Source organism: Haematobia irritans, chromosome 3 (assembly GCF_050003625.1).
Source record: "Haematobia irritans isolate KBUSLIRL chromosome 3, ASM5000362v1, whole genome shotgun sequence".
Lineage (NCBI taxonomy): Eukaryota > Metazoa > Arthropoda > Insecta > Diptera > Muscidae > Haematobia > Haematobia irritans.
This window is the reverse complement of record NC_134399.1, coordinates 176,049,849-176,064,292: the sequence shown is the minus strand read 5'-3', so window position 1 is coordinate 176,064,292 and position 14,444 is coordinate 176,049,849. Positions and strand designations below refer to the sequence as shown.

The 14,444-nt window shown below is 31.6% G+C and overlaps 1 protein-coding gene across 3 annotated transcripts in view; it reads left to right on the top strand.

Annotated features, from left to right (window-relative positions):
• The first annotated feature begins 268 nt into the window (after positions 1-268).
• The window catches only part of rictor (rapamycin-insensitive companion of Tor), a 197,983-nt gene continuing 183,807 nt past the window's right edge, over positions 269-14,444 (top strand). For all 3 annotated transcript variants that reach the window (XM_075299059.1, XM_075299058.1, XM_075299057.1), the window contains exon 1: positions 269-664. In XM_075299059.1, the coding sequence (XP_075155174.1) occupies positions 616-664 (49 nt within the window). In that variant the 5' untranslated portion in view covers positions 269-615. The remainder of the gene's footprint in view (positions 665-14,444) is intronic.

Here is a 14,444-nt window from a genome sequence, read left to right as displayed (position 1 = left end):
CGTGTGTGTATGAAGAATCTTTTTGTATAGCCAAACAAAATCGAAAAAATAGTAAACAAAAATATTTTGCGAAAAAAAAATTTTTGGTGTTGTGTTCCTTTTGATAGTGGGGAAAAATTACATATTGTTCCTTAGTTTTGTGCATAAAAAATATATAAATATATATAATACACACCGAAAAATTAAAAAAAATATAACCAGAAATTTAAATGTTCAGAAATTTTCTTGAAATTATAGCTTGAGAAAATTTAAACAAGTCTATGCAAAACTTTTTTTTTTTTTAAAGAATATCTAAATTTACATATGTTATAATTATGCAATTAAACATAGATATAAAGCAGTGAGAAAAGTGTGTTACACCAAACTATATAAAATCCTTAATATAGTTAAGTGAAAATTATTTATACCTGAAGAATAATATTTAAAAAAAAGAATATATTCAAGTAAAATTATTTACAACAATTAAATTAAATTAGATAAGAATACCAATTAATGCCACCAACTTATTTCTACTATCATCATTTTCGTGTCCATCACACCTACAACTTTTAACGTTTTGTGATTTATCAAACCCCCTTCTTGCTGTTTCTTCGAACTTACCATATTAATGCAGCTATGGCCTACAGTGGTCGTTACGGCAAGCGTAGCAAATATCGTGCCAAAGGTAAGTTCATAACCCTTGAAACTTAGTTGTCATTTCTTCTTCCAGTTGTATTTGCCATATTTGGTCTACATATTCATGAGCTTTTTTTCTACATTACACAACACACAAACCCTATTTTTTTTGTTGTGTTAGTTTTTTTTTTTTTTTTTTGGAAATTTGATTATTTCTTGTTATATTAATTAAATCTGTATTTTTTTAATTTTTAGTAAGTGATTTTTTCAAAAACAAAATATATGCACACCATATTGCCAAGCTTCATTTTCATTCTATCTATATCCTTAAAATCGATTAATGGTCATTTTGATGTAGATCCGTTAGGCTTTAACTGACACATTTTCAGTAGTTTCCAACAGGCATATGGAATGTAACAGGTTGGCTGATAAGTCCCCGGTCTAACAAAGAAAAACACATTTTTTTGTCAAAATTCGTTTTTATTATTCAACATCCCAGTCAGAAATTTACGATGGTTATAAATATTGAGCGTTGTAACAGCGTTGGAAGCCAACGTTGAAACAACGCTTGCTAAACAAATTAATTGACGGTTTTTAAATAGTAAATTTTCCATAAAATTGTCGTTGAAAATGCATGTTCCATCAATGTCCAATGGTTTTTAATGAGTAATGGAAGTATTATTGTTGATATGAATTGATTTATAATAGGATAATGTTCCTTTATCATATAAAGTGAATATGTACATTAACAGTGAAACAACTAGGAACAACAATTTTGGTTAATTTTACAAATGAGGCAATTGTAGAAAGTTTTAACTAAACTAAACGCTGACATCACGCCAAAACCCAAATATAAGTACTTATTTATCGACTAATTGAAGAAATTTTGTTAGACATAATTACTTTTTTTCACAAAAATTTTGTCAAAATCCTATCTCTATAGAAAATTTTGTCCAAATTTTATTTCTATAGAAAATTTTGTCAAGATTTTATTTCTATAGACAATTTTGTCAACATTTTATTTCTATGGAAAATTTTGTGAAAATTTTATTTCTATTTATAAATTACCTCTTAGTTGGAGAGGAATATTTTGCAAAATCTACCAAAACATTGAACATCCTACAAGTCTATCAAGCAGTCAAAAATTTACCATTTTTGCTAGAATTCTACCAATTGTGGCAACCGTGTTCCAAATACACCAGTGTGAGACAGGGAGACGGACATTGCAAAATCGATTCAATCTAATTCTACGTTAGGTTATCTTAGGTGGCAGCCCGATGTATCAGGCTCACTTAGACTATTCAGTCCATTGTGTTACCACAGTGGGGAACTTCTCTCTTATCACTGAGTGCTGCTCAATTCTATGTTAGGCTCAACAACAAGGGACCTCCTTTTTATAGCCGAGTCCGAACGGCGTTACACATTCCAGTGAAACCACTTAGAGAAGCTTTGAAACCCTCAGAAATGTCACCAGCATTACTGAGGTGGGATAATCCACCGCTGAAAAACTTTTTGGTGTTTGGTCGAATCTGGTTTGGAACCCAAGACCCTGTGTATGCAAGGCGGGCAGAAATAACATTTTGACAATATTTTCTATAGAAATAACATTTTGGCAAAATTTTCTATAGAAATAAAATTTTGACAAAATCTTCTAGAAACAATTGGAAAGACGTATGAAATTTTGTTTTTCAGTGCTTTTTAATGATTGTAAAAACCATCGATACACCGTATAACGATGTTATCATTTTGGGGTTGTCAAAGCGTTCGTTAAACCATCGGAAAAGCGTATAAAATATTGTTTTCATGACGCTTTGAAAACGTTGTTAAATACAATCGATACACCGTGGAATGATGTTATCATTTTGGGGTTGTAACAACGCTTTTTCCCACCGTGTATCAACCGTTCACAACGCTTTTACAACGCTTTTCCGATGGTTTTTTTCTGACTGGGATAGTTCCCTTTAAGAGCGATAGAACGATTATAACGACCTTCCAATTTTTTGATACCATTTTGGTAGTACTCCTTCGGTTTTGCCTAAAAATGGGCCTCAGTTTCGGCGATCACCTCTTCATTGCAACCAATTTTTTCCCTGCGAGCATCCTTTTAAGGTCTGGGAATAAGAAAAAGTCGCTGGGGGCCAGATCTGGAGAATACGGTGGGTGGGGAAGCAATTCGAAGCCCAATTCATGAATTTTTGCCATCGTTCCCAATGACTTGTGGCACGGTGCGTTGTCTTGGTGGAACAACACATTTTTCTTCTTCATATGGGGCCGTTTTGCCGCGATTTCGACCTTCAAACGCTCCAATAACGCCATATAATAGTCACTGTTGATGGTTTTTCCCTTCTCAAGATAATCGATAAAAATTATTCCATGTGCATCCCAAAAAACAAAGGCCATTACTTTGCCAGCAGACTTTTGAGTCTTTCCACGCTTCGGAGACGGTTCACCGGTCGCTGTCCACTCAACCGACTGTCGATTGGACTCAGCAGTGTAGTGATGGAGCCATGTCACATATCGACGGAAAAACTCGGGTGTATTACGAGTTAACAGCTGCAAACACCGCTCAGAATCATCAACACGTTGTTGTTTTTGGTCAAATGTGAGCTCGCGCGGCACCCATTTTGCACAGAGCTTCCGCATATCCAAGTATTGATGAATGATATGACCAACAGGTTCCTTTGATATCTTTAAGGCCTCTGCTATCTCGATCAACTTCATTTTACGGTCATTCAAAATCATTTTGTGGATTTTTTTGATGTTTTCGTCGGTAACCACCTCTTCCAGGCATCAACTGCGTTCACAGTCCTCCGTGCTCATTTCACCACGCTTGAATTTTGCATACCAATCAATTTTTGTTGGTTTTTCTGGGGCAGAGTCCGGAAACTCATTATCAAGCCAAGTTTTTGCTTCCACCGTATTTTTCCCCTTCAGAAAATAGTATTTTATCAAAACACGAAATTCCTTTTTATCCATTTTTTTCACAATAACAAAAGTTGCTTCACAAAAGACGGTCTATCTCACAAACTAATTGACTTTCAGACGTCAAACTTTGACACGAATCATTTGAAGGTTGGTACTATATAAAAATGATATGCATTTTATACTAGCTACGCCATCTATGTGTCAGACCGGGGACTTATCAGCCAACCTGTTATAGGTTTAAAAGTTCGTTTGTTAACGTAGCGCTAAAGGAGCTTCATAAAAATTGGAAAAGACTATTGATTTTCGACTTTTAAAAATTTGGAAAAGGTCGAAAACGCTTACGGTTTCAAATTACATAAATGAGCAAAGACGAAAGTCAAAATTTTCAAATTTTGGAAAGTAAAAAAATCGACTTCGAAAAGTTAAAATAAGCTAATTTTTCTTTCTGATCCATTACCATACTGGAGTGGAATTTATGAACAGATAACCGAAATAGTTCCAAATAAATCCAACCCAAGCCTAGGAGACTTCAAAAACCTCATACTGAAACATAGAAAATCAAATAAAACCACACAAAAGAGAAACTGGTGCGGTTTTTTAGGAATCGTATGAGAGAGCACGAACATTAAAACATCCCAGCAAAAAAAGCAGTGAAAATGTTTTTTTTTTTTGGATCCGAAAGTGGTGCAAAATTGGCGCAGAAGCAATAGATTTAACATGGGCTTGTCATAGGACGGATGTCCACCATTTCAAGAGGCGTTGCACTGAATTTGCATCATATTTAAAGGTGTGATCCGAATTCAGTGTTTTGGATATGAAGTAAAAAATGTTATAGTAATGATATATAGCAAATAAATAATTTTTTAAAATTTTTATGCATTCTAATGCTTGTCCGAAATGTTTGACTTCAAAAATGTTCAAAAATTCGCAGTTTTTCTAGAACGCATATTGCATTTTTTTCGACAAAGTTTTAATATTTTGTATCATTTTATTAATTCTTACTCTGTTTTTCACTTATTTGAAATAAAAAGGCTAAAATTACCTATTAAAAATGTGAAAAAGTCAAGTTATAAAAAATTGAATTAAAAGAACTTCCTCTGTTGTTAAAATAAAGAACATCTTTTGGAGGACATTTGTGGGAGTGCTATTAAAGTTGTACCTTTAGAAGATGCAAGATTATCATCTCCATTGAATGCAAACAAGCAACTATCAAAAATACGTAACTGCGCTCGTTTAATGAAATTTCGAGCGTAGGAGTGGGTTTCTATTTTTGTGGAACTGAACCAAAGAATCTCTTCTAAAGAAGGAAGTACAAAACGCTTTTTTTTAATCCTTAAACTGTTGTAATGTACTAAAGTATAGTTCATTGCTTCAAAATTCCGAACGTAGTACCTTATCATTAGCAAAATTCTATGAATGAATTAATTTTTCAAAATATTTTGTATGAAATTATCAACTTGTGTTTTTTTTTGTTATTATTTCTAAAGGTTATCAAATGCAATTATAATAACATTTGGGAATTAATGATTTTTTTGTGATACAGTTTGAAATACAAATTTCATTTCTATTCTAATGCAATAATGCATGTGGTGATGTTTTGAAATCTATAAAGCATAAAAAAGGTCATTGACATTATCACGCAGGCAATTAATGTTATTTGCACTTTAGATGCATGGCAACAATAATTTAGAAATACACTACTATTATTGCCGGAAGAAGACAATGTTAAGGTGGAACTACATACTATACGGTCATGCGTGCCTACGTTGTATTCGAATGCGTTGACGAACGCAGCAAAAAAGATCACCAAAATATTTCCAATTAAAAAGTTAATTGAAGTTGAAATTTTTTTCAATTAATAAATTAATTGATACAATTAACTTTTTAATCATGACAGAAACATTAAGTTAATTAAGTCAATGATTGAAATTTTTCAATTTTTAAATTAAAAAATTAATTGATACAATTAACTTTTTAATCAAATTCGGAAGACTAATTCAGTTTAAAAAAGTGCTAAGTTTTTTTTTAATTTTTAATTAAAAATGTATTTCAAACAGTCATTTTTTAATCCAAATAAAAACTCCGAGCCAATTCAGAAAGTAATTAAGAATAGTTACCTTTTTAATTAACAAATTAATTGAGTTTTGCAATCAACATCAATTAAATTTTTAATTGAATCAATTAAAAAATTAATTGAAATTTGCTGAAAAAATCAATTAATTTTTTAATCACGAATTTTTTTCTATGTCCAATTAAAAATGTGATTGATACTATCATTTTCGTGATTGAAGACATTTCAATTAAAAAATTAATTGGATCAATTAATTTGGTGATTGAATCAGAAAAAATTTTTTGTGTGAATACGATTCTTCAATTGAGTTACACAGCATGCGTCGGATCACCAATAAATTTGCTGATTACATTCCTTGCATCTGCCCTTTTTATTATGTTTTTATATTCCACACACTTTTTAAGGTAGAGGACTTTATGATTTTTAACTTCTTCAATAATTCCTCATCCATATTTTAGATTGTTTACATGTTTAGATGTTTACTTGTTGTTTAATGTTGTCAACGCACCCGACGCATTGAAAAGTTGAAAGTTCGTCAACTTCATGCGTCATATGCATACGTTACTTTTATCGTGTAACTCAAACAATTGTAGTTCCCACATTAACATTTTTTTGATAATAGCATATTACGTATGCACGCATGACCGCATGACATGTAATTCCACCTTTACTCACAATTTTCAATGAAATATTTTATATTTCAATATCAATATAACAAAATTTATAAAAGAAAATGAAAAAAAATCCTTTTGAGGATATTGGGAGTCACCGTGGTGCAATGGTTAGCATGCCCGCCTTGCATACACAAGGTCGTGGATTCGATTCCTGCTTCGACCGAACACCAAAAAGTTTTTCAGCGGTGGATTATCCAACCTCAGTAATGCTGGTGACATTTCTGAGGGTTTCAAAGCTTCTCTAAGGGATTTCACTGCAATGTGGTACGCCGTTCCGAGGTCCCTTGTCATTGAGCTTAACATGGAATCGGGCAGCACTCAGTGATAAGAGAGAAGTTCATCAATGTGGTATCACAATAGACTGAATAGTCTAAGTTAGCCTGATACATCGGGCTGCCACCTAATTTATTTAGTATAAAGTCTTAAATCGACGTTTTAACTAACCGACTTTTTTAAATTTCGAAAAGTCGAAGTTTACTTTTTGTAGTCTTTAAATTCGACTAATCAAATCGACTTGTGTTGTTGTCGACTATCAGTAGAAAAAAAATCGATAGGGGATCCCGGGATGCGTTTTAAAAGAAATGTTTATGGACTTGCCCAAAACGACTACATCAGATGTAGAAAGAAATTGATGGGGGATTCCGTGATGCTCTTTAAATGAAATGTTTGTGATATTCAGGTGGGAATATCAGTCTCGAATATTATTGTACCAGGTTGATTATACATCTACGCAGAAAGATCAGCGAAGTTGAAGATTTCATGAAAATCAAGGTAACTAACCTGGAAACCATCAACAGCAACAGTTAGGTCTGATAGAGATATATAGTAAAACATGTTCAACTCACCAGATGGCAGAGCCATTTCCGCGACATTATTAAAGCGTAAACGGCTAAATTCCCCAGGAACAGCCTCATTTCCTAAAAATTATGAAATTTGGATTTGGCTGATAATGATAAATGAAGTATTACAAATGATAGATAGACAAATATGGTATAAATTTGCAATGAACAATATGTTAAAATATGTATATGAAAGATTGCTTGGTGGATATGAATTGGGCACAAGTTTACCACTCGAGTATAGAATTGTCCATCAAAATTAAAAAATAAATCATTTTTTTGGAGATTGGTGAAATTTTGGTTATTGGTACGAAAAAATAGTTTTCTTCCGAGAGAAATATATTATTGTCATACATTTCAGAAATCTATAAATGTGCTCATTAACAAATATTTACAGTGAAACATCTCAAAAGTGGACAAATTTTGTGAGGTGTTTTATATATCGAACAGTTATTAATTCTTCAAAAGCTGAGAAATTACCATGAGGAATTAAAATGTACTTTGATAGACTGTGTCTGTATTAAAGGACCATCAAACTGACCCAGAAAGATAATAAAGATTTTTTGATTATATTAGCTTAATATTTCGATAAATAAAGAGCATCCCTATGAAGCACTTCGGAAATATATTGGTAGCCCAAAACATTCATTTTGAATTTAGTTAACAATTTTAATGTGTACAATGAAAAAAGAGATTTCTTTTTTGAGGAATGAATTTTTAGACAAGCAAAGTAAAACAGATTGCACTAGTTTACAAAATATATTTTTTCGTGTACATTTGATGAGAGGTGACTTTACGTATTTTGATCTGCTGAATTCGAAAATGAAAGTTAAAAAAACATATATGGAACAGTTTTTGAGATATCTCGTTATTTTTAGTTTTTCGGCATTTTTTCATTAAACAAATCATATCTCATTAAATCGCATTTTCATTAAACAACCCAGCAAAAATATTTGGAAGTTCTTCTCAAGGCACAACTTTAAAAGAACTTCTAAAAATACTCTCCCAAAGATGTTCTTTATTTTAACTGTACAGGAAGTTCATTTGAGTCAATTTTTTTATAACTCGCTTTTTTCATATTTCTAATGGGAAATTTAATATTTTAATGTTTCAAACAGATTAAAAATTAATAAAATAGTGCAAATTATTTAAATTTAGCCGAAAAAATTTTAAATTCATAGAAAAAAAGTGAATACTTGAATCAAATACAAAAATTGTGATTTCAATTATTTTTGTATTTGATTTTCAGCTTATAACGAAAATCATAAACCCAATTACCCAAATTGTAAGGTTGTCATAAAATTATTTTCAAATGAAGGAATATTTGTGTTGAGTATAAAGGTAATTGGAATTTGTCATAATATCCAAATGACATAGTACTCAATCCAAATATATTAGTATTTGAAGTATATAAGCTTTTCCAATTACAGCCATAATTGAACTGAGTACAATATTTATAGAATTTTACAACCTGTACAATTACTACCGTAATTGTGTTTATTATGATGGTAATCAATATAATCTTTGTACTATATAATCATTATTGGTTTAAGAAAAGTATACAAATACACTCTGAAAAACGGATTTATGCGTTTTAATATAAAAAAAATTAAAAATATATATACTTGTAAATACAGCGAAGTACATGTTTGGAACAAAATACAGAATATTCGTTATAAACGACATATTTAACAGGCTCACTCACAAAGAAAAAGCTGTTTTTAAATTATCTGTACCACCTGCTGGAATTGCTTTCCAAATTTTCCTCATTTCTATGCGGTTTGTTTCGGCATCTTAGGTTAGGTTAGGTTATGTGGCAGCCCGATGTATCAGACTATTCAGTCCATTGTGATACCACAGTGGTGAACTTCTGTCGTCTCTCTCTCGGCTTCTTGCTCTTCTGTAATACAAACCTTTATTTATTTCAAAGTTTCAAAAAGATTTCAAAGATTTATATGATTTTACCTTTTGTTTGTGGGAAGAATTGAAGCACGAACTCCCCGTTTTCGAAGTAAACACATTTTCCCATAGCCCACATATTTTTGACAGTCCGCTTATATCCATTTATAGACCAGTGTGACATGTACACGTCCTAATCGTAAAAACAAAATAGAATGAGTGTAATTATATGTATATTCCAAAGCTTTTCCCCAAGTTTTTCAAAGGTCCAATTCAGGATGTGTGTAAGTTCATACAACGAGAGAATTCATTTACATATTTATCAAAGTTTTCAGCGAATTTTGTAAATTTACGAACGACTTTTTACGAATATACGAAATATATACTAAATATATTACATTAACTTTCCGTAAAAAGATCAAGCTGTGAAATATGCGTGATTCGTCGTGATTCCGACTACTAGTCGAAATCACGAGAATTTCGTGAGTCTAAAAATTGTTGTGAATCGTTAATCGTCTTTAAAAGTTCTGTTTACGTGAACGTACACGAGAATTTCGTAAATATTAGAGGTGTGCGCGTGACTGAAATTTCACACACACTCACGCACATTCACGAATCATTTATTTACGCACGATACGTGTGGTAGCCAATCCCACTCACGCACATTCACGAAATGAAAACCAGTACTCACGCACGAAATTTTATTCACGCACATTCACGAACCGATTTTATTTCTTACGTACGGCATATTTATTTTAGTCCCATTCACGCATATTCACGAGAGCTGCTTTGGATTTTGTTTACGGCTCACGTGATTCACGCGTGTCACGAGAATTTCGTGTCATGCGCCCACCTCTCGTTATATGTTCCTCCAACACGTGACACGTTAGACTCACAATGAAAATGTTCATTTTTACGAAGAGAATTCTTTCAGTGTAGTTTCCACAAAAAATGCGCTTGACCAAAGAACTGGTATTTAGATAAAGGTACTTACCTGCGCTAAAAATTTTGTTAATGTAAACATTTCGAATCGCGTTACCGATGCCACGGTTTATTTGCTACCTGAGAAGTTTCTTAATAATAACAATAAATGTCATTTTATTGTTTGTATTTATTTATTTTTTTCATTACGTAGCAACGTCATAAACAGTTTTATCAGACAATTACACATTATACTTAAATCAACAACTTCTACACTTAGTCCAATTGAACATAGTAATTGATGTGTTGAGAATTCAATTACCAGAGAATTTGGATATGTTTGACAGTTTTTCATTCAACCAATTATTTACGTATTTGACTTAATAAAAATGGTATTTGATATAATTTTTTCATTCAATTATGCCAATAATTGATTTTTATTTTGCTTCATTTTTTTCTGTGTTCTTTCTAGAAAAATTGTGCATTTTTGAAAATATCTGATGACAAACGTTCCAGACAAGCATTCAAAATCATAAAAAATTTTAAAAATTATTTATTAGTCAAAATATCACAAAAATCCTTATTAATTCACATCCAAAACACTAAATTCACCTCACACCTTAAGAAGTGATGCAAATTCATTGCAGCGGCTGTTGAAATGTTGGACGTCCGTCCTATGACAAGCCCATGTTAAATTCATCGCTTCTGCGTCAATTTGGCATCACTTCCGGATCCAAAAAGAACATTTTCATTACTTTTTTGGCGACTCTTTTTTTTACTGGGAAATCAATATATATTGATGAAATAGGACAAATTTTCAAAAAAAAAAACGTGTTTTTCAACGACTCTTTGCGACCAGAAAAGTACAAACGATTAGAAAAAAATATGTTTCTCTTCATGTTCGTAAAGAAATAAGACCAACTAGAAGAAAATCGGCCGGAAAATGACAAAATTATAAGCAATTGAGTGAATAAATCCGATGCCAAATCATACAAATATGAGCCACTCACCCACAGACAAAAATGCGTTCTTGTGTGACCGTCATTTTCGAATTCAGCAGATCAAAATACAAAAGAAAAGTCACTTCTCATCAAGTGTACATTTTTTTTATCACAATGGACTGAACAGTCTAAGTGAGCCTGAAACTTAATCGGGCTGTCACTTTAACCTAACCTTTAAGTGTACATTTTCAGTGTAAACTAGTGTTATAGAGACTAGTAGTGTTATAGTAGAGAATCGCTTGTCATAAATTCGGATTTATTTGTTATAAAAGAAAGTACTTTATAAGGAAGGGGAACTTCGTTTGTCTAAATTTTCATTCCGGAGGAAAGTATTTTTTCTTTGGGTGTAGATGTTATAGAAGAGTTATTGTTGCACCTCTTCTTTGTGGGAGAATATTTTGAAAATTCTATCAATTCTAGAAAATTGTAAAAAATCTATCTCATATTATTTTGCACAATATCATAATAATGAATATCCTCAAATTTAATAATAAAGGTAAGGAAAAGGCGTCAATAGCTATTTTCCGAATAAGTCGGTTACACCTAGGGATGCCAGACGTACTCTTTTAAAGAGCACATGTGCTCTTTTTTACAAAATGTGCTCTTAAAACAAGACAGGCCAAAAGAGCACGCAAAAGTGCTCTATTTTTAGTTAAGTGCTCTTTTTATGCATCACAACAAATATTAATCCAAATCGATTCAATAAATGGTAAAAGTAAACTGAAAATACGTAAATGTTACACTAAGAGATTTTCCTAGCCGTTATTTTCTAATTAAATAGTGTTTTCAAAGATTATCTGATTTAACAACATGTCTATATGCTTCCTCTTTTTCCAATAGGCTCATGAGTTTAGCTCCATACATGTATGAGAGAGTTGGGAAAAAAATAGGTATGATCAAGAACAAGAGGCAATTTGGACATCTTGTTATAATTACAGTCTTTGAGTGATTTACTTTATATATGAGAGTCGTAGAAGAGCACGCCGATATTGCTTCTTCACTTTGTAATCTGTTCTAAATGTAAACAAACTTCTTCTATAACGTTTTTCACGAAAACACCAAAAAATGACTTGCAAAGTATTGTAAAAAATAAGCATGAGTTGAAAGTGGATTATTTATGTTTATGGTATGAACCTTTTGTTATGTTTAAATGAATTATATTTCAATAAATTGGAATTAAATGTTTTTCTTTTATTTGAAAAAGTGTGCTCTATTTTTTTCGTATGTGCTCTTTTTATAAGCTGAATGTGCTCTTTTTGCCTCTTCAAAATCTGGCATCCCTAGTTACACCTGGTCTCATTTACAAAATGTGCTAAAGTTCTTCCCTTAATACCCATTATTGAAAAAACGGTGTGTGTGTGTGTGTGTTTTGTTTACGCTTCTACCTTGTTAATGTCGAAAACAGCTGATTGATTTCTTAATACCGCTGCTGCTTACCATATGAAGTGTTGATAAAAATTTGCTTATATCGGGGAACACAATGAATTTTAAATAAGCATTCAGAATAATATCAATTGGAATTAGTATGTGGCAGACACAAACAACAAACGGGAAAGAAGCGGTATAAAGAAATCATAGGAAACAATCAACATAAATTATTTTGTCTTTATGTTAATTGTTGTTGGCTTTGTTAGGGTACCTCTTGTTGTTTATGCCAAAATGAAATAAAATGCGGAATTTTTGCACATATGAATTAAAACAAAAGAAAACAACATATCAAATAAACAGCCGAAGAAGCTATAACGAAAATATTTCAATTATTTCAATAGAGTGATAACTCGAAATACATATGTATGTACATATGACTATAGCTCGACATAGGCAATTTGAAGAAATCGAGAAATTCTTTTCCAGTATAACTTTTTGGACGATATTCTTTTGCCTATTTTCTTATTCAATGTGATATCTTATTGGACCTTTATTCACAATATTATCGATTTTGAATTATGACTATCTTGAAGTGAGTAACGTGAAAGAAAGAAAACTATTTTCTCTGCTACTTATTTTCCTTTCCAAATGGAACGACTTAAGACAATTTAAAATGAATCGAACAAACGAAATAAATTGAAGCGACATAAATGGGACTCGACAAAAAAGAAAACAACAAATAACAACAAAAACGAACGCAAATAAAAAAGAAAACAAATAATAAAACCATTGCCGAATGGAACACCAACCAATCAATGAACAGTGCTTTGCTGTTTTCATCGTCAAAAACAACAACGAAGACTCACTACGATGCCATCCCATCTAAGCTATGTATTCAAGAAGCACATGCATCAGGGGACATTGGCATAAAATTCCTACTACACAATACTAACAATAACACAACGCAATAAATATATGTATCGATTAATGTACACAATAACATAAATAGTATGTATGTAAATATGACCATGTATGTACATGCATGCATGCATAAATGATTAGCAAATTGTTGTTTTTAATGTTTTGCATATGAGTCGCTCCATTTGTTAATTATTTAATGAAGATGCAGAGAGAATAAAAATACAAGAGGATGAAAATTTCTTTTCTGTGAAGAAAACAAACGTCAACCGTATAGATGTCGCACCATGCCTGCCGCTTTGGTATTACCGACGTTGCGGTCGAAGCGCTGTTTTGATAAATTCTTTATAAAGTCATCGGCAGTTATAATTTCAAATTGTCTGCCAAAAAAATTGATGGAATGAAAACATTTATAAAAAAGAACATTTGTTACTACAAGAACTGAACTGGGTGACGCCGACGCAAACTGATATTTGAGAGAAGCGTCGAAAAAAAATGCATTATATTAGAGAACTTTTCCTCATGACTGCCACCTACACACAAAACAATTTTTTTCTGATTCAATCACGAAATTAATTGATCCAATTAATTTTTAATTGAAATGTCTTCAATCACAGAAATGATAGTATCAATTAAAAAATGAATTGAAGGTCAATTAAAAGTTAATTGATCCAATTAAAAAAATAATTTATACTATTATTTTTGTGATTGATTTTTGTTTCAATTAAAAAATTTTTTGAATCAATTAAATTTTTAATTGAATATTTTTTAAAACTCAATTAAAATTTTAATTGGAAAATTTTTCGTGAAATTTTTTTGTGTGTACTGACGCAGTTTCGCTTGACAGTTTCGTTATCTTGTTTTTTATACTCTCTGGCATGGTGGTGGCCAGTGTTGCCAGTATTGGGGATTTCCCCGAAATTGGGGATATTTTTTCGTGAATGGGGACGACATTTTTGAGTTGGAGATTTGGTGGGGAATTTCCATAAATTTGGGGATTTTTGTGGGGATTTTTTCGAGAAATCGGTTTTATCTTTTTTAAAAAAATTTTATTTCTATAGGAAATTTTGCCAAATTTCTATTTCTATAGACAATTTTGTCAAAGTTTTATTTCTACACACAAAAATTTTTTTTCTGATTCAATCACCAAATTAATAGAATTGAAATGTCTTCAATCACGAAAATGATAGTATCAATCACAGTTTTAATTGGG